We start from the raw sequence: 21,630 nt of genomic DNA on the forward strand, positions 1-21,630 counted from the left end.
TCTTTGTACAATTCTTTTTGTTTCTACTTGGTTGATTTCAGCCCTGAGTTTGATTATTTCCTGCTGTCTACTCCTCTTGGGTGTATTTGCTTCTTTTTGTTCTAGAACTTTCAGGTGTACTGTCAAGTTGCTAGTGTATGCTCTCTCCAGTTTCTTTTTGGAGGCACTCAGAGATATGACTTTTCCTCTTAGCACTGCTTTCATCATGTTCCATAAGTTTGGGTATGTTGTGCCTTCATTTTCATTAAATTCTAAAAAGCCTTTAATTTCTTTCTTTATTTCTCCCTTGACCAAGTTATCATTGAGTAGAGGGTTGTTCAGCTTTCATGGGTGTGTGGGCTTTCTGTTGTGTTTTGTTGTTATTGAAGACCAGCCTTAGTCCGTGGTGATCTGATAGGATGCATGGGATTATTTTAATCTTCCTTTATCTGTTTAGGACTGTTTAGTAGAAGGTACAATGAGGTGCTAAGAAGAAGGTATTTTTTTTGGTTTAGGGTGAAATGTTCTATAAATATGTTTAATCCATTTGGTTTATAACTTCTGTTAGTTTCACTGAGTCTCTGTTTAGTTTTTGTTTCCATGATCTGTCCATTGATGAGAGTGTTGAAGCTTCTCACTAGTATTGTGTGAGATGCAATGTGTGCTTTAGTAAAGTTTCTTTTATGAATGTGGGTGACCTTGCATTTGGAGCATAGATGTTCAGAATTGAGAGTACATCTTGATAGATTTTTCCTTTGATGACTATGAAGTGTCCTTCCTTATCTTTTTTGATAACTTTTATTTTAAAGTGGATTTTATTCGATATTAGAATGTGTACTCCAGCTTGTTTCTTGGGACCATTTGCTTGGAAATTTTTATTCTAACCTTTCACTCTTAGGTAGTATCTTCCTTTGTCACTGAGGTGTATTTCCTGTATGCAGCAAAATGCTGGGTCCTATTTACATATCCAGTCTGTTAGTCTATGTCCTTTTATTGGGGAATTGAGTCCATTGATGTTAGGAGATATTAAGGGAAAGTGATTGTTGCTTCCTGTTATTTTTTGTTGTTAGAGGTGGAATTGTGTTTGTGTGGCTATCGTTTTTTTGGGGGGGGGGTTGCAAGAAGATTATTTTCTTGCTTTTTCTAGGGTGTACTTTCCCTCCTTGTGTTGGATTTTCCATCTATTATCCTTTTTAGTGCTGGATTTGTGAAAGATATAGTGTAAATTTGGTTTTATCATGGAATATCTTGGTTTCTCCATCTATGTTAATTGAGAGTTTTGCTGGTTGTAGTAGCCTGGGCTGGCATTTGTGTTCTCTTAGGGTCTATATGACATTGGTCCAGGATCTTCTGGCTTTTACAGTCTCTGGTGAGAAATCTGGTATAATTCTAATAGGTCTAACTTTATAAGTTACTTGTTTCCCTTACTGCCTTTAATATTCTTTCTTTGTTTTGTGCATTTGGTGTTTTGACTATTATGTGTTAGGAGGGATTTCTTTTATGGTCCAATCTACTTGGAGTTCTGTAGGCTTTTTGTATGTTTATGGGCATCACTTTCTTTAGGTTGGGCAAGTTTTCTTCTATGATTTTGTTGAAGATATTTACTAGTCCTTTAAGTTGGGACTCTTTGCTCTCTTCTATACATTTTATCCTTAGGTTTGGTCTTCTCATTATGTCCTGGATTTCCTGGAAGTTTTGGGTTAGGAGCTTTTTGCATTTTCCACTTTTTTGACTGTTGTGTCAATGTTTCCTATGGTATCATCTGTCCCTTGTATTCTGTTGATGATGCTTGCATCTATGCCTCCTGATCTCTTTCCTAGGTTTTCTATCTCCAGGGTTATCTCTCTTTGTGATTTCTTTATTATTTCTATTTCCACTTTTAGATCCCAGATGGTTTTGTTCAATTCATTCACCTGTTTTGTTTCTTGTAATTCTTTCAAGGACTTTTGTGCTTCTTTTTTTTTTTAATTTTAGTTTATCATAGAGGAATTTTTCCATCTTTATTAAATTGGGTATTTCTTACTTACATTTCAAATGTTATTCCCTTTCCCGGTTTCCAGGCCGACATCCCCCAACCCTTCCCTCTCCCTTTCTATATGGGTGTTCCCCTCCCCATCCACCCCCATTACCGCCCTCTCCCAACAATCTTGTTCACTGGGGGGAGGTCCAGCCTTGGCAGGACCAAGGCCTTCCCCTTCCACTGGTGCCCCTACTAGGCTATTCATTGCTACCTATGAATTTGGAGCCCAGGGTCAGTCATGTGTAGTCTTTGGGTAGTGGCTTAGTCCCTGGTTGTGGTTCCTCTTGAAGGGCTTCTACCTGTTTACCTATGCTGTCCTGTATTTCTTTAAGGGAGTTATTTATGTCTTTTAAAAAAGTAATCTAATATCATCATGAGATGTGCTTTTAAATCAGAATCTTGCTTTTCAGGTGTGTTGTGGTATCTAGGACTTGCTGTACTGGGAGAACTTGGTTCTGATGATACCAAGTAGCCTTGGTTTCTGTTGCTTTTGTTCTGTGCTTGCTTCTTGCCATCTGGTTATCTCTGGTATTAATTGGTTTTGCTGTTTCTGACTGGAGCCTGTCCCTCCTTTGAGCCTATGAGCCTGTGATCTTAGGGGTGTCAGCACTCCTGGGAGACCAGCTGTCTCTGGATAGGACTTAGGTCCAGAGAGCTGCGCCACAGGGTTAACTCCTTGATAGAGACTGGAAAGATTCTGTCCTCAGTTGTTCTGTCTTTGCTGAGCCCTCTGGTCTCTTGGCAGGTTCCTCTTTGGCTAGCTAGTGGAGAAAAAGTGTTCTTCTCACTTGTAGTGTTAGAAGTGTAGCACTCCTGGGAGACCAGGTCTCTCTGGATGGGATTTGGGTCTGGAGAGCTGTGCCACAGGGTTAACTCCGGGGCGCAGATCTTCTAATTTTCACAGGCCTATCATATTATCTACAATATTCTGGATGAAGAAAAAGAACAAACCTTAAATCATAATATATTTGGATGCCTTAGCTACTTTGTAAAGAAACATACTGAAATATGAATTTTATGTTTTACAAGTGAGGAGGCAGAGACTGACAAGCTTGGCTGATTTGGATGAAGCAGCAGAAGGTAGGGTCAGGCCTTATAGTTTCTGCTTCTGATGCAGAAAATGGCCATAGAGTCATAACCTTTGTCCTTCTGTGTCATAATCAACAATCAGCTCATTCTCTGTCTCTGATGACAGCTCATTGGGCCAATGTGCCCACAGTGTTCTTAGCCCACCAACTGAGGAATCAATGAACACATTAGAGAAGGTACGTCCATGTTGATAGAGAGGCCCAAGATCAGCCCCTACCTGCCAGGACCACAGCCTGTGTGTGTAATAAGAGGAAGCCAGCAAGGAGACACACAGAAGCCACAGGACAGCACAAGAGTTGTCTCAGGTGATCAACTCAGCAATTCCTTATGTTGGCATGATTTACTGATGATGGAATCTGATGTGCCATGCATATCTCTGGGTATCTGTGAGTTCAGAGGCATCACCCTTTGTTTGCCCACTTAGAATGTGTTAGAATGTGAATGATTGGGGAAGTATTATTAAAGGCACCATTCAAATATGCTGTAATGTTAAATCAAAATATATCCATCAGGATCTTGGGTGTCTGAATTATTTGCAACTAAATACCAGCTGCTACATTACAACAGATGATGGTACACCCATGTGTTCAGAGTTATTTATTATGCCTGAGAATCACTGCACAAGACAGACAAAAGCCTAGAGTAGACAAAGTTGTTATAAGGAGAGGGGACATTGGAGGCTAGGCTGGAGAAGATTGAGGTGTTTCATGCAAAATAGTGATGCCAGGGTCAGTGTCTATCCTATCATGATGCCTGACATAGCAGAAACAAATTGAGAACATGGTAGGTCTCATGCCAAAGAATTGCTGGCCAGTTACTCCCCTATGTTCAGTCATTATTTTCTTGATGCCCTAGGGACAGAATGGCGAGGTCTTCACCTCTTTCTATCTGAAAGATATATGCCTCATATGACTCAAATCATATGGACGCTCTTCAAATAATTGTTTCCTGAAGCAACTTCAGCTCGTCAGAATGGACTGTGCTCAAAAACTGTATATGAGCAAATTATTTCTTCCATTGACCAAATGGTTGGGAGTATTTGGGGGTGGATGAACAATTGATTAAAAAAAAAATAGACATTTTTCTCTGTCCTGAGTTGGGTATGGTCAATCTTGGTTGTCATCTTGACCTTCAAGGGGAATCAACTAAAACCCAATCAGCTGGGCATGCCCTGTGAGGCGTTTTCTTAATTGGATAGTAACCCACATAAAAGGACATGGAAGAAGGATGCTTTTGCTTTGTCTCCTTGCCTTCTGTCTCCCTGGTAAGTTCATTTCTCCTATTGCTTGGGCATCTCTTCACTGGTATTAGAACCACATTTTTCTAGATTCCAGCATAGACTGAAGACCAGCAGCTCTGGAGGAATCTTCCAGGATTCCAGCACCCGTCTGAAACTGCTGAGACATCCAGTCTTGTAGACTCAGCAACTGCCCAACTTGGGCTTTCTGTCAGGAGACACCTATTGTTGGATTACCCAGACCATGGCCTGTAATAATAATATTACTCTATAATAAAATAATACTCTAATAAATCATATATTGTGTATTATATATAAATATATTATAATAAATCATATATATTTTCTTTATATAATACACACGCATGTATGTTCATGTGCAAGTGCATACACACACACACACACACACACACACACACACAAAATCAGTCCTGTAGTTTTAGACAGCCATAACTAAATATGCTATAAGATTAATTTTGTTACTTATTTCTATTTTCTGAATCTTTACACAATAATTTCTTTTATGACCTTTCTCTTCAGAGGGTAATGATTTCCCAGAAGCTAGGAAAGTAAAAGTAGGAAGGAATAAAAACCATAAAGCCCCAAAGAAGTATTTAGGGGAAGTAAATATTCCTTTGCTTTTGTCTCTAAAATTGTTTAGAATAGATTAATGATGATACCTCTTAAGTTTGATATTAGATAAAACCATAACCTCTCCCCAGAATCTTTAGTTTTGAACAAAATGATTATTAATATTTTGAGATAGGATCTGCCTTGTAGCCTAGGCTACCCTGGGATGATTACATAGCCCAAGTTGGCTTGGAAAATGTAATTCTTCATTCTCCCCATTGCTGGGATTAGAAGCATGCCTGGCTGCAGTGATTACTGGAGGTCCTTTCTAAGGATGTAGACTATTAGCTAGTGCGCTTCAGTTCCTGTCCTGTACCTGCTTTTCCATTCACACATCTCTCCCAGACTCTTATTCATGCTTTCCTTTTCACAGCTCAGGAGGCTTGAAAGCTGGAAGGCAGATTCCCTGTTGGCATTTGCTCCAGTGCTAAAGAGGAAATGCTCACCTAGAGTGTGGATCCTGCTTTAATCTTCTGTCTCTGCAGAATGCTAACTGAAAATCAGTTAGTTCTGAGGACAGGGCTCAGAGGCATGGAGGAGTGCAGTTCTGATGACATGCTAGGATCTTCTAGAGCTCACTTAGAGAAAAGACAGAGAGTGTATTTGCTGCTGGTGTATCCTGGCTTCACTTTCCTTATTAAATCTGCTTGGCATTAATTGGTTGATCTATCACCAGCCATTGAGAGGTCTGGATTACCACTAACTCCTTGAATATCTAAATGAGACTCATGTCTCCCCCTCTTTACCAAGAATCATAAGAAATGCAAACAGTTCAGTAAAGTTTGAAGGAAAAACTATCAAATAGCCTCAGATTCCAGATCATCAGTAACCTTGCTGTGAACCCGTGGAGACAGAGCCGAGGAGAGAGCTTGAGGGATAACCAGAGAAGAGTAATCTTATGGAACTGTACATACCTAGGAAGCATGTTAGAAAGAATTCAACTTCACCAATACTGTAAATGTGTTTGTTAGAAGAAACAAGTGCAGTGCCATCTTAGCTGGGTATAATAATCTTTAAGTGCATCTTAGCTGGGTATAATACTCTTGCCTCATACATTTCTATTCTACACCATTGTAGCCACTGTATAGTTTGAGTGTTAGTAAAGAGGCATCTGAAGACTCGATCTCTTTCCTGCTTTTGTCTTGACTAGCTTCACTGCCTGTTGGCTTGCTTGTTCATTCATATTGAGACAGTCTTATGCATTCCAGACTGGCTAAAGACTTACTTATATAGTTGTGGATAACCTTGAAACATCTGATTCTTCTATTCCCATCCCTCCAGTGCTGGGAATAGTTGTGTGCCATTATGCAGGTTTTTATTCAGTGCTAGGGATCAAATCTAGGGTCATTTCAAGTTAGGGTGAATTGACTGTAATGCACAATATTTTCAAAATTGTCAAAAATCTTTCAAGATATGACTTAGTCTTGAAAGAACTATATCTGAAAAAAGCCAAGTGCTCTTTCATTATGTAAATTCAATTTTTCCTTTCTTTTAGAGCAATGATTCTACGATACATTTGATACCCTTTCTAGTTTCTCAATTGGTAATGTTAACAGTTTGACCTTCATTCTCTGTATCATTTGCCATTTTCTTGTTTGCTGTAAGGACCTCACTGTAGTCAGAACAGTTTCTCTGTGTTAGTAATTCTGTTGTGAAGGTGATCTGGGGAGTTGTTTATCTTGTTTTTATTGTGACTTCTGTATTTAAAGATGTTGAAAACATGTTCTGTCTTTGCCATGTGCTCTGGGAGAGACATTGGAGGGAAATAAGAAAGGTGTGAATGCCTTCACAGATCCACCCAACAAGCATTTTCAGTATGTCTGAAAAGTAGTTCTGTGTTTATCTCATGTCCCATTCCTAATGATCATGTAAGCATATTTGGGGCTTGTCTCTCTTTTTGTTTTCCATTTACACTTCTCAGAGTCCTTTCCCTGAAACATGGTTGTAGGTGTCTAATAAGTACCTGTTCACAGAAAGCTCTTTCATCTGGAAGAGTCATTATTTTACCCTAGGTTTTTCCTTCACAGTGATGTCTGGTCATTGAGTACAGGGTACAATAGAAATGGTGACCCTAGGAACAAGTCAGGAAAGCAGAAGTCACTCTACTATTAAATAGGACAGAGTTATGGATGGAAGAGATGGATTACACAGTCAGACAATTGCACTTTACAGGACAAAAGAATGAGCACAAGTTACCCAGGAGGTTTTGAAAGCCTACTAAAAGTAGACAAGGATAAGGAAATGACCCCAAGATGAGCACCAGCGGTGTTTCCTGTTAGTCCTAGCAGAAATGAAGAGGCAGAGGTTGCATAGATGAGGAGTTGCAGCCACACAGTAAAGTGAGAAGCCATGGTGGGGGGCATGAGCTGGACATGGAGATCCATGAGATGGCTGAAGCAGAGAAGAGGGCTGGAGAGAGCCTTTGGTTACCTTTCTCCTATTCTTTAGTCTTTCACAATCATTCCACCAGTCAAGCCTCTCTGGACCAGAGGGCTAGCCAACAGGGAACTAGTCTCTCCACACTTGCTAACCAAACAGTATTTGCAGAGGTAAAGATCTTGAAGTTAAAAAAAAAAAAAAGCATTGCTTATAACATTGGCTTTCTACCTTCTGTTGTCTCGGGGTTAATAAGAAATCAGTCCTTTGTGGGTAATTTAATTAGGACTTCATTGCAGAAATACTGCTTTTTATGTCTGTCAGGTTATGGGCCAATGATTCAGGGTTGAGCCATTATTTTGAGGGTGTTTCTTCTGTAAGTTCTTCATTGCTACCATCTCTATATCCTCCTTTAGAACAAATAGATTAACTATGCCCTTTAGAAATCAATATGCTTGTTAGGGGGCTAGAGAGATGACTTGTTACTTAAGAGCATTTGCTGATCTTGCGAAGGACCCAAACTTGGTTCCAAGCACTCAAATGGCAGCCCTCAACCATCTGTAACTCGTTTCATGTCTACACTGGCATCTGTACTTACCTGAGTATACCCTTCACAGAAACACAGACACAATTCAAAATAAAATAAAATCTAAAACATTTACTAATTTTCTAGACTTACCCTCTTAAAGAGAATTATGGTGCTAGACGGACTTAAGGATGTTCAACTGGTCTCAAAATGGGACATGAGTCCAGGTAATCTAGATAGGCCTCAGATGATTGATAACAAGGCAGTGTTCTTTCTTGGAGTTGGAGACCAAACCCTAGGCCTTATACTCAGAGGAAAAAGCAAAACCCCCGAGCCGTACTACCAGCCCTATTGCTTTAGCCGTGAGCCTTGCTATGGATAATAGGCAGCTGCAAAGAAATGTACCTATTAGTTTAAGTCACTCAATTTATAAAGATTTATTAGAGCAGCAACAGAAAACTAATACCTTAAGGTCATTACCCCTTCTCCTGAGAAATAAACAGGGGAAGATGATCCAGCTGGAGTTATGGACAACATCAGGTAATGGGTGAGCTGGCTATAAGTTTGATGGAATTAATGTGCTGTGACTTTTCATATTCAATTTGAACTGCTCTAAGAGATTAACAGTGATTTGAGTGAACTGTGTTCTCTCCAAGTTTCAGTGTCCCAGTTTTCCTGGAAACAGGAGAGCAGACACCTTGAGCTTCATGAATATACCTCTTTCTCCACCATTTAAAAACACCAGTTCAATTCTGGTCAAGTGCCAAGCACCTTGTATGTATGGGCATGGGCAGTGGGTGCTTTAATTTGCTAACACATCACAACGAGCACTGTGGACTGCTGGTGCTCATTTCTTACAGTTCTGGAGACTGGGAGTCCAAGATCAAGATCTGGCAGAAGTGACTTCTGTGGCAATGCTATGCTCATCAGCTGGTTCCAATACAGGCCTCACACACTGGTGTTTCTTGGTGTGCTACTGTCCTACCTGCTTCTACACCCACCAGTCTTATCTAACTGGGTGCCATCCATGCAACCCAGTTTTTAAATTAATCATCCCTAAAACCTTTCTTCCAACTATAATTATCTTCTGAAGTACCAGGTATCAAGATTCAGATACATGTAATACATTCATATACACACTTTTTTTGGGGGTGGCCGAGATTCCAAAATTGTGATCTTCCTGATGCAGCCTCTTGAGTGCTGGTATTATATGTGTGCATCATGCTTGGGTAACAGGTCAATTTTGTTTATTACAAAATTTAAATGGAGCCCTTCTGAGCACAGAGACTTAAGCATATACTCAGAAAAGCTAAAATAAAAACAAATATTTATCTTTTTGTCCAACATTTGTACATAAGATAAATTTTATTGTTAATTAGATCTCAAATAATAATAGTTATAGGATAAAGACATGCCCAGAGTTTTATTAAAAAAGAGAGAATGGGAATTTGTATTAAGGCTTGAAAATGACTAAAATACTTAGCACTGGAAACAGAATGTTAGAAAATGCATCAATATTTGTAAGTGTTTGCAAAGTCCATCAAACAAAATTGCAAGTTATTAAAACAATGACCTAAAACTGGTGATTTCTCAAGGCAAACTGCTGCTGTAGCAGTACACGCCAAGTGGCCCTGAAGAGTAAAGTGCAGGGTCACAGTAAGGGTCTAATCTGAACAGACTGCTGATTATTCAAGGATCCTTTATTGCTCGGATCTCAGCCCCAAATATCTGAAAGTTATGAACCCGTAACCATTTCTCCCAACGGCAGAAAAACGCCAGGACCAGGGGGTCAGACAGAAGACGCCACAGCTTTCGTCCTTTGAAGATACTTTAATTTTGCGGTTACTGATGGATTAAAAAACACGTTTTTAGCATTTCCTAGCTATAGTAGCGCATAGGAAATTGCACTCTAAACGAAGAACTAATTAATGAAGTAACACACCTTACATCTTACATCGAAAGCTTACAGTTTACAAGGTGCCTTTACATACACTGTTTCAGTTGATTCTTACAACAAGCAGAAGGAAAAGAAAAACGGTCAATGGGAAAAGATAATCATCTATTTTCTTTCAGACCAAGGGGCGATCAGTACGAGTACATTCCAAGAACAAGACAGCAATACCCATAAGCCACGGCGTCTTTTTGGTAGGCTGACAGTTTGATATCAAGTGTACATTTAGCATCAGTGAGGGAGTAAGGAATGAAACAGACAAGGGCCTTATGATAGTCAAAAGGGTTTTCATTTTCAGCACATTGTCAGAGGTAAGAGGAAGGATGCACAGAAATGTGTCACTTACAGAAACTTTGTTCAAAGTGTGATGTCCCTTGAGAATATTAGCTAAGGAGGGAACCCTGACCTAACTCGGGGAACCAGGAGATCCCAGCACGTGCCTATTTCTGCCCTCATCTGCACATGATGCCACTCCACAAGCTTCCCTCTAGTCTAGGGCTCCATCCTACACAACGCCATCTCTTGGTTTACTGGGTAAAATACCATTTCTTCTGTCTTACATAATATAATTTGAATAAAATACTGTTCTTTTGTCACAGACTTACTATTTCAGGTTTTTAAAGAATTTTTTTTTCAGCTGTGGCTAAAAATGGAAATTTTAGGCATGTTAAAATATTCCAATTTAGTGTACTTGGTTGGCCAGAAATAGACCCCTTGACACAGCTGATGGTTTGCTCATGTACTTCAAACAGAGACAGTAAAATGGAATGGCTCAGAAGCCCCAGAAACCAATATATGCCTAGGGGTCATCTACCTGGGTAGATTCTAGCTGGGTACTAAGAATTTTATAGAAAAAAATATTTTTATGATTCATAGAAATCTGTTCAATTTTTGAAAACTAAATTATAATAATCAAATTGTCATCCCCATGATTTATTGAAATAATTTTACAATAATATACAACGACGCTACCAGAGAATTTGTAGCATACATAGAACACATGATTAGCATGTTCTTGGGATTAAATGAAATACAAAAAAGTAAATAAAGTATTTTATACAAATGATGCTCTTAATTTATTAACACGATGATGTATCTTTGTTACATAAAACTTGCTACAGCAGAGTATTTCAATTTTTCTTGCACATTTTAAATACAGGTGGACTAACTGAAATCATTATTTGTTATTGTGGGACACTGTCATGCAGAAACACTTGACAACCAAAAGACATGCAGAGAGTTGAGAGAGGTCTCAGATAGGACTTCCAATGTCTTCAAGGGCTAGTGAGGGTGTGTGCATATGATCAGGGGTGGGTGCTGTCAATGACCTACCTGCACCAGTATGGAGGCAGATAGAGAAGCTCTATATACATTAGGGTTTGTTTGACTCAAAATGATCTTAGATCCTTGGAGATTGATCATGAAATGAAATGTTTTAAACTATTTGGGTGAGTGGACTATTTAAGGTAGGTCACTGATACAGAGATAAAATGAGATGAGAAAATTAAAAGTAGTGAAAAAATAGTAAAAAAAAGTTAAGCCATTTATTCACAAAGGAACACTGAACTAAATGTGCAAGAGTGCTTGAAATTTCCTCATGATGGCAACATTGTTAAGTCAATTGGCAAAAAGTATAGAAAAATTAAGGAAAAGCAAATATGAAAACTGTATTTGCATGATCATATACTCTGTCTATGAAGGAGAAAGAAGAAGTTAGCAATTCTGGCATACTTAAAGATATCACACCTCAAAATTAAATACAAATGTGGCAGTTTCCTAAGCTTTGCCTTCTCCTGTCACTGGCCAGGCAGGGATACAGTCAAAGCTGCAACAGTGCTGTCTTCTTCCCTCAGAGGAGGAAGCAAGAACAACTGCTTTGCTTCTGTTCTTACCTGTTACCAACCAAAGCAACAGAAAAGTTCCCTTAAAGGAAAGAACCTCTAAGCTGCAAGCAGGGATCAAGGCTTCTGCTGACAGCATTTATCCAAATCCATGTTTGCTCGTTTCCCTTTAAGAACCCGCCGATGAGGACTGTCTGAGAGACCTCACAAAATGTCACCTATCAGTCACGCTCTCCTGAAATACTGGCTAAAGCCCTCACGGAAGAGCGAAGGCTGAAACTTTAGGCCTCTCTCCTAACCCACAGAGATGTTGGTACCAAGGGAGACAGCTGGGGCCAGGAGCCATGTCCCGCACTTTCCTGACAAATGAGGCATCTGTCTGGTCACTTATCGTCTCACGGAGAGAAGACTATTACCGAGGGGAACGAAGCCTCTTGTCCAGGAACCCTCACTGCTCGTCTAGGTGCTCTGATTTACTGCTACGTCAGTGACCCCTGAAAAGTTATCTTCATTTATGCAAATTCCCGTGCTGATAAGACATTCCACCTTCAAATTACTAAGAGTTTTGGCAAAACTGAGTCCAAGCTACTCAAAATAAAAATAATCATTAGAGAGTTTATCTTCAAGCCACTGGTCAGCAAAAATATCGCTCAAAACTACAAAAAGCAACATGTAGCTTCCTTTTTAAATACCAAACAGCCATAACACTGCCCATGTGAAACACCAAGAAAATAAAGGGAGCACTGGTCAGAGAGGTGAATGAGAAGGATGTAGGAGGGTGGAGACAACAACCAAACCAGGAACCTGGTGCACACCGTGTCACGGCACAGACAATGCTGCGGAGCGCTGCCTTGGTACACAGGCGGTTGCAGAGCGCACACTGATGACGCAAGAAAGACCTCACGGTTGCTGGAATGAAGGGATTGGAACCCGCTCCAACAAGCAGGTCTCGGCTCCATCTTCTACCTCCACAGCGTGCAAGGACTGAGTGTGAGCTCCAGGCAATCCTTCTCCTCCCTAAAATTCACAAAACTCCTTTCCACATTTTTCTGTTATAGACACTCGGATTTCTTCTTCTTCATAGTCATCGAAGTTGCTGGTATCGCCAGAGCCTCTGAATTTTGGTATGAATGGAGCCTCAACCTGTAATGACATCAGGAGGAAAATAAGAGGAAGAACAACTCCTAGACACTTCCAAACACCCAGAGCAATGGAGTCCCCGCATCTTTAAACACAGGCAGTGCTTGAAGCGCCATCCACTAGAAGTCAGCTAGAACCTCACGTCGTGGGGAACTGCAGCAAAGTACGAGCGCAGCTCCCGGTCAGGGAGGCATCGGATCGCCGGCCCAGCTAGAAAACGACTTTCCATTTTATTTTACTTTTATCAATTCATTTCCAAAGCTTTCATTTTTTTCTTCAACTTCCTTTCTTCTAAGGTTAACACATTTTATACTTTCAATGTCTTTTCTAATTTCTAAGCATACTTAAAACCTCTGACTATGAAAAGTCTAAGTTAGAGACATCTCACAGAATCACAGAACTCAACTTCTAAACATTTTCCTTTTTTTTTTTTTTTGACTCTGAAAAGAAAGTCTTTCCATCTAATCTCACTTACCCCATGCCTACGATGTGTGAGGAAAAGCGTTAAGAGCTGACATGACTGCAGGCGGCATTACCCCACAGCCATCAATTGGGTTTATAATCACACACTGTCTGTCTGTCTGTCCCGTCCCCCATGTCCACTTCCTCACACTGCAGGAAAGCCAAGGTGGCCATTTTCACTCCTGTTTTAAAGATTATAGCACAGAGCTGACCAAATTTATATCAGTAATAAATGACTAAAGCAGGTCGCAAACACTCAAGGGCTTATTCTTCTGCATACAGCAGTGATCTCATTAAGTACTTTCTAGCACATCACCGCATGGATAGCTATTGTTTCCATGACTACATCAATAGATCCTAGGTTATAAACATGATAGACACATGAAAAGAAGGAGGTTACAAGTAAGCATGAACAGAGATTCTAATGCTCTCTCTGTTTTCCAGGTGGTGCCTGGCACTGTGGCCTGGGACGGCCATTTTGTCCTACACAGACTGAGCCAAGCACACAAGTGCTTCATTTCTGGCCAGATGGTGGTTTAGAATCAGCCCATAGCCTGAGTTGTCCAGACCACTTCTTTATCCTGGGCTTTCTTTCTCTAGGTACATCTGCTATTTCACTGTTCATAAACAGTGGCCGGGGAATAAGGCTGTGAACACCTAGCTAGACTGTCTTACTTTTGCACTGCACTGTGGACAAGTGAGAAGACACCGAAACCAAAGTCTACGCTAAGGTGGTTTTTACTTCTGGTCACGTTCATGCTCCTCACACCCACTTCACGGTACCCGAGATTTAACTATGCAGCAGTGTGCTTCGCAGGATGGCCTGGCCTGTCAGCAGGGCCGCTGCTGGGCAGTCAGTGTCTGCTGACTGGGATGAGTCATGAACTCTAGATAAGCAGGAGTAATTCAGTTCTATCACAATTTTAGAAAGACCATTAACAATTCACTATGTGATACAGATAATTAATATGTTTGCTGAGTACCAGCAGAAAATTTTACTTAAAAATATTAGGATGAAAAGATTCAAAATATACCATAACTTTTGGTTTTTTGAGACAGGGTTTTTCTGGTAGTCTTGCCTATTCTGGAACTCACTCTATAGACCAAGGTTGGCCTTGAATTCAGAGATCGGCCTGGTTTTCCTCACAATCCTAGCACTCAGGGGGCAAAGACAGGAGGATCTCAGTGAGTTCAAGGCCAGTATGTTCTACAGAGTGAGTTTCCTGATGGCCAAAGCTATACAGACAGACAAACGACCCTCCCTCAAACTAACAGCCACAGCACGTGTCACAGAAATATAAACTTAAGTACAGCACTGACTCAAATAAACACAATAATGAGATGGTGAAACAATGGTGAGGACCAGCAGGCATAGCTTCTCAGAACAGCGTCAGTTTCTAAAATGAGTGATACAGTAAGTTGTTTTTTTTAAAGGAACAAATTTACAAGGGACAAATACAGATACCAAGTAATGGCAGAAAATAGTTGAATAAATATAGAAGCATGGTATGTTTAGAAATAGAGTCAAATGTATGATAGTTTAGTACTAGGGGCTAAACCAAGGTTACTCAATAATGCTGACAATAATGTAACAACAGGCTAATTATTGTACAACAATAAAGAAGAAACTAGATCTCTAAGCACAGGAAGGAAACAGGTGTCCAGCACCCTTTACGACGCTCCTGTGACGTGCACCTGTGAGGGCGTGTGCCAAGCAGCACCTGTGAGGGAAGACTGACGCTCAGCACTCAGGTCATGGCGGACTGAAGAAATGAGGACTAAGGAAGGAGCTGGAAGACACCCAGTGTCAACACCGGTCCTGTCTGTGTGGGCAGAGCCTACACTTGTCTCCTCACCAAGTTCTCCAGATTGGAACCAGGACCTACTGATCTAGTCTTTCTCAACATTCCTTGCTCCCTTTTGAATTCTCTCCCTCACCCCACACTTCTGAGTAATAAAGCTTATGTCTACGTAGTTTGACCATGTGCTCAAGATCATACTGTAACTCACTGTTGGTCTGACTCAGGCTTACAGCTACCTAGGTCCAGAGTTGATGGTTTTGGCATCTCCCATCCCTCCTTCTCCTTTCTCCTCCCTCCCTCCCTCTCTCTCTCTCTCTCTTTCCCTCCCTCTCCTTTTTCCTTCCTATTGAAATAGCCTCCCCCTCTCCCAAATTCTCAAAGCTACAAGTTAAACAGGTGCCCTGTAAAGTCCAAACTGTTTATGAAATATGATATCAATACTCTGTACCTTCCTATAATCCCAGTACCTGGGAAGCCAAGGTCAGAGGATTCCCCCCACCCCTGGCAGGGATGTTGAAGATAGATCTATGTAGTTGCAAACTAACTTCAGTTACAGAGTAAGAATCTGTCTCAAGTAAATGACCCCTACAAAACCCAGAAAGGGAAAAAAAAAAGAGGGGGCAGATTTTCAAACAGTAATGTGCTGAAATTTATATCAAATTCAGAAGCTATGTGGTACCATTGATATTTAAAGCAGTTATCCTATTTGGGGGACATGTTTTTATTTAGCAAAATGTACTCTCCTTTTAACAGGAAAGCATCAAAGACGGATGAGCATCCCTTTCCCTAATGGAGAAGAGCTGTCCTCATGTGAGCAAACAGACAAGGCACAAAGCACGCGGTGCGAGCCGGAAAGACGCTCTCACCACAGGTTCTTACTTGTGACTGCACAACAGTGATGAGCAGTGATGGCCACGGCACAATCCTTAGCTTGGCTCTGAGCTACGGGAGCTCGTGGGCGTGGTGACCATACTGTTCCAGCCTTGCTATGCTATCTATCAGCTGAATTTTAAAATTCTGTTATAACTTTGTTTTTATAATCTTAAAATTTTAACAGATTAGAAAAACTGCTTTCAATATAAAATGAACTGTTAAATTATTTTCCTCCGGAAATGTGCTCTGTAGTTGTTCATCATGAAATGTGACAAGACTGAAACAACAGAAGCTGTGGATTCTGTGCGGTGGGGAGGGAGAAAGCTAAATATATACACTTCATGTAAGTTATTTTTAACAGCATTCAAGAGTGAAAGGAGAGATAAAGTTAGCAGAGCAAAATCTTTTCTTAAATTTCCCAATTTATTACCATGGTAAAGTAATTACTATTCAGTAACATGCTAGTGTTATTGCGGCTGTTAGCACTGAGAACCTGGAAATACAGCTAGTCTCCTCAATACACTGCGGGCCAGTGGCAGTTGGCCTCTGTCTAACCATGTGCTTCACATGCTAGAAAGGAGCTAAAGTTCATTTACGTCTATCGTTCATATTGTTCAACCTTCAAACATTCAAGAGACTTTTAGGAAGGAAGTCAGCAGACCAGAACATATAGCCACTCAGGTGTAAAGACATGGAGGGCAGTTGCACGTGTGCAGAGACATGGAAGACAGTTGAACATGTGTAAAGACAGTGGAGGACAGTTGCACGTGTGCAGAGACATGGAGGACAGTTGCACGTGTGCAGAGACATGGAGGGCAGTTGCACGTGTGCAGAGACATGGAAGACAGTTGAACATGTGTAAAGACAGTGGAGGACAGTTGCACGTGTGCAGAGACATGGAGGACAGTTGCACGTGTGCAGAGACATGGAGGGCAGTTGCACGTGTGCAGAGACATGGAGGGCAGTTGCACGTGTGCAGAGACATGGAGGGCAGTTGCACGTGTGCAGAGACATGGAGGGCAGTTGCACGTGTGCAGAGACATGGAGGGCAGTTGCACGTGTGCAGAGACATGGAGGGCAGTTGCACGTGTGCAGAGACATGGAGGGCAGTTGCACGTGTGCAGAGACATGGAGGGCAGTTGCACGTGTGCAGAGACATGGAGGGCAGTTGCACGTGTGCAGAGACATGGAGGGCAGTTGCACATGTGTAAAGACAGTGGAGGACAGTTGCACATGTGTAGACATGGAGGGCAGTTGCACGTGTGCAGAGACATGGAGGGCAGTTGCACGTGTGCAGAGACATGGAGGGCAGTTGCACGTGTGCAGAGACATGGAGGGCAGTGGCACGTGTGCAGAGACATGGAGGGCAGTTGCACGTGTGCAGAGACATGGAGGGCAGTGGCACGTGTGCAGAGACATGGAGGACAGTTGCACGTGTGCAGAGACATGGAGGGCAGTTGTACGTGTGCAGAGACATGGAGGGCAGTGGCACGTGTGCAGAGACATGGAGGGCAGTGGCACGTGTGCAGAGACATGGAGGGCAGTTGCACGTGTGCAGAGACATGGAGGGCAGTTGCACGTGTGCAGAGACATGGAATATGGTTGCATATGTAGAAGGATGGGACTCAGTGAGGGACTGAGCAGCAAGCAGGCAGGGGCACCAGGGACTTGCCTGGGAGAGGGTATAAAACAAGGGAGCTAAAGTTCCTGTTCTCATGGAGCATTTTAAAGAGAGAGAGCACATACAGAATAGCAAGGAAGGCTGTGCTCTGGAGAAGACATCAGTGGAGTGATTGAATTCTCAAGCATTCACTGGAATATGGTGTGTGAGCAAACGGGAAGACCTCTGGGAGTAGAGAGGCAGACATGCAGGAGACTTGACCTGTGAAAAGGTTGAACCTTTCTGGAAAAACCCCATGAAAAAAAGTTGCACCCCTGGTAAATGTCCACAGCAAGGCTAAGAGAAGAGAAAGCATTCCCAGAACGTAAGCTAATTCTGTGCTGCCAGGTGCTGATTTTGGATTGTATTCATTTATACATTATCTTTTAAGTGGCTTTTATCAGTTTTGAAATGCAAGCCTATAGAATACTGTCTAAAATCCTATTTCCACAGTATTGTCAAGGAGTTAGTATGGAGAATAAAAATCTACAGGGGAAGCCATATATACATTCTCTTTTATCTAAGAGAAGCTATTTTGAGATAATGCAGAGAATTAGTTCAAAGGGTAGAATAATTATGAACACACTGAAGTTGAAGGCATCTCGGCTACAAGATAAATCACCCCTTTTCAAAGGCATTAAACTAGGTCAGAGCCACACCTTTCTCTGGTAAATCGCGATCCAGTCGGTAGTAGCAAACCACTTGTGGGTCTTGATGTCACTCACGCCATTCTTCAGGTTCCCAAACCGCTTTGTCAGATCCACCTGCAGCAGATTCCGCAGAAGGTCCTTGAGATCGGAACTGAAGTGCGACGGGAAGCGGACCTGCGAGAACACAGCCGCAGGTGAGCACACGCCATCCAGAGTCTGGGTGCTTCTGCTCTGGTTTCACACAGACTTTATCCAGTGACTGACCGCCATGAAAACAGAAGGTGGTGCTGGGCTCCAACACTCTTCATGGCCTGCCAGTCTCTGCGGCCATCTTAAGGATAAATGTGCTTCAGGTGGAGCCAACCCTCCCTGAGAGCCTTGCCTCAGTTGTCTTAGGGACACAGAGCGGTCCCTAGCAATGGAAAGCATACATGCTGTCACCTGGCACTGGAAGGCTCACCTGTTTTCAAGAGAGATCCCCTTGGGCCTCATTTTGAAAACATTCAGAGATGTGCAATTTATATAATTAATCTAAGTGGAACACATTTCATATGAAAAACATCAGTAAATGAATCTAAAAAAGGCTTTAAACACCCAAACTGCCTTTTCCAGCATGGGAATCCATTACATTTATTACACATAAAACACAAACTTTTAAGGAGAATTCTGCTATTGAGAACTAACAGCAATGCTAGGACTACCCAGGAGACTCAGGATTAACAACGCAGGTTTTTGGAGGCTTAGGTAGGCAAAGCCTAAGGAAATGGGATCCATAAGCCGCAAATGTTTTCTCTCAGCGGATCCTAGATTGTTATATAGGCACATGCAGTGTGTGTGTGTGTGTGTGTGTGTGTGTGTGTGTGTGTGTGTGTGATGAGGAAATGAGCCTGAGGTTAAGAAGGAGACTCAGAAACAAAGACATGGGATGCAAATACAGTTCAAGAACAAGACAACCCAAAACTGTCTTTGTGAAGGCCATCGCTTTGTCCTTCCCCTCCAGGCTTACATGAGACTTCTCCTGTGGTAAATCTAAAGTTTGCTTAGAAAAAAAAAAAAAAAAGACTTATTTCAAGTGGCGCTGACTTGGCTTACAGTGGAATCTGCATGCAGTGTGCAGTGGCAATGTCAGTAATCTGCATGTAGTGTGCAGTGGCAATGTCAGGAATATGCATGCAGTGTGCAGTGGCAATGTCAGGAATCTGCATGCAGTGTGCAGTGGCAATGTCAGGAATCTGCATGCAGTGTGCAGTGGCAATGTCAGGAATATGCATGCAGTGTGCAGTGGCAATGTCAGGAATCTGCATGCAGTGTGCAGTGGCAATGTCAGGAATCTGCATGCAGTGTGCAGTGGCAATGTCAGGAATCTGCATGCAGTGTGCAGTGGCAATGTCAGGAATATGCATGCAGTGTGCAGTGGCAATGTCAGGAATCTGCATGCAGTGTGCAGTGGCAATGTCAGGAATCTGCATGCAGTGTGCAGTGGCAATGTCAGGAATCTGCATGCAGTGTGCAGTGGCAATGTCAGGAATCTGCATGCAGTGTGCAGTGGCAATGTCAGGAATCTGCATGCAGTGTGCAGTGGCAATGTCAGGAATCTGTTCATGATGCCCAGCTGCAGACAGTCCTGTACTGCACATAAATTATTTTATGACTTCAGGTAATGTGCAATAAAATGCACACACAATAAAGCACCCGGATGAGGCAGTTCTTTTTTCTGCAGTGCACACAGTGATGGCACTGGTTAGTTAGTATGGGGAACTATGTACATGCTTAAATTTCAGAACAGTGACTCTCAAATAGGCCGGAGTGGCAGTGAGGCCATATTTAATTGGGAACTTTCCATTATAGATGCACCTCTTGCCACATTGTAGCCTCCTCTTCAAAGATGCTGATGGCCAGCCTGCATTCTCCACGGTCTGTGTTAACAGTGGCACAATAACCTGGACCCAACAGGAGGTCCTAAGATGGGAAAAGTGACTTACTTTTTCTTCAAAACTGTCTCCAGAAGGAAATTACTTTTGTTGTTATTACCGGCCACTGAGACTTCAGAAAGTGAAGCCCCAAGTGTGGACCCCTGAAGCTGGTGAGAGCCTTTGTGAAGATTGGGACCCTGAGCTCCAGGGAGGCCACAGCCTGGTCACTGGGATTGCTAGGAAAATAACTTAGTCCTTTGACTTGCATATTTGTGAGCTTTCTGCGAGTATGTAATAGGGCAGGTAACACTGAAGTAGTTGTAGAAGGCCAGAGGGCAAAATGAGGAAGTCTAACTCTACCAACCCATCCGGGCTGAGATGAAGTTATTGGAAAGTGGGCAGGGCTGGTGTGGAAAGGTCTGCAGCATGGCACATGCCCTTCCTTGAGTTTGCTTCAAGTTTCCTTTGTCATTTCCTGAGGTCTTTTCCAATCTTCAGAGACCATGCTAACTCTGAGTTTCCTAATCACACACTGCTCTGGTAGGATCTGTTTTTCAAGAGAATTACAGATGCGTAGAAGAAGCTAACAGAAGAAGACTGCAATCAGAGCTGTCTGCAATGCTGAATCCACAGAAAACCTAAGTCAGTGCATCCAGGGTGGGGCCCCAATGATGGAAACCAGGGCGGGTGGGCAGAGACCACAACTGATTAGCTGTACCCAAACCCGCTCTGGTGCTAATGCATACTTAATAAATACACGGATTCAAAGCCACTCGATTTAAATCTACTATGTGTGCTATGCACTCATGTGCTTGGGGCGGAGAGAAGACAACGTAAGAGAGAAAGCTGCCTTCAGTGAGTTATTTTGACCAAGAAAGACACATGAATAAATGAGGAAGGACATCGAGGATGATCTAGAAATGTGACCATCACTCCCACTGCCTTTACTCTGGAGGATATGGGAAATCAAGGAAAGGTTCCCCTTTATTGCTTTGGTTTGGCTCTGGGGACTGAGGTTGGGACTAGAGCACGCTGACCAGAGTGCGACCTCGTAGTAGAGCTGCAGCCTTCTACCGCAGGGCTTTACAGAAGTGACAGGATGGGACTTCTTTTCAAAGAACCAACTGCTCTGGTGGCTCAGGGAGGCGACAGTGGTGGCAGTGGACAGTAAAAAGTATTCAAAAGCATAGCCAAACGTTCCCCTGTGTGGGGGATGTGGCGTCACAAGCGACAAAAGCTATGAAGTGGTTTATTTCATGCTCCCAATTCCTGAGGGCGAAGGCAGGCTCTGGCCATGCTTCCCAGGTTGGACTGGCTCCTGGGGACCAGTGATCCTCCCTCAATCTCCTGAGCTGCAAGGACGGCAGAGCTCCTGGTCTGGCCACCTCCTCAGAAGAAAGAAACAGCCTGACTTTCAATTTCAACCTGAACTATATACACAGTCTATGATCTACAGAAAACCCACTTACCCTTTTCATCTC

The 21,630-nt window shown here is 42.2% G+C and overlaps 1 protein-coding gene across 4 annotated transcripts in view; it reads right to left on the reverse strand.

Annotated features, from left to right (window-relative positions):
• Positions 1–9,667: 9,667 nt before the first annotated feature.
• The window catches only part of Prkacb (protein kinase cAMP-activated catalytic subunit beta), a 90,527-nt gene continuing 78,564 nt past the window's right edge, over positions 9,668–21,630 (reverse strand). For all 4 annotated transcript variants that reach the window (NM_001077645.2, NM_001439474.1, NM_001439475.1 and 1 more), the window contains 2 exon segments: positions 9,668–12,792; positions 18,246–18,410. In NM_001077645.2, coding sequence (NP_001071113.1) covers positions 12,667–12,792; positions 18,246–18,410 — 291 coding nt within the window. In that variant the 3' untranslated portion in view covers positions 9,668–12,666.

The sequence above is a fragment of the Rattus norvegicus genome, chromosome 2, assembly GCF_021556685.1.
Source record: "Rattus norvegicus strain SHRSP/BbbUtx chromosome 2, alternate assembly SHRSP_T2T, whole genome shotgun sequence".
NCBI lineage: Eukaryota > Metazoa > Chordata > Mammalia > Rodentia > Muridae > Rattus > Rattus norvegicus.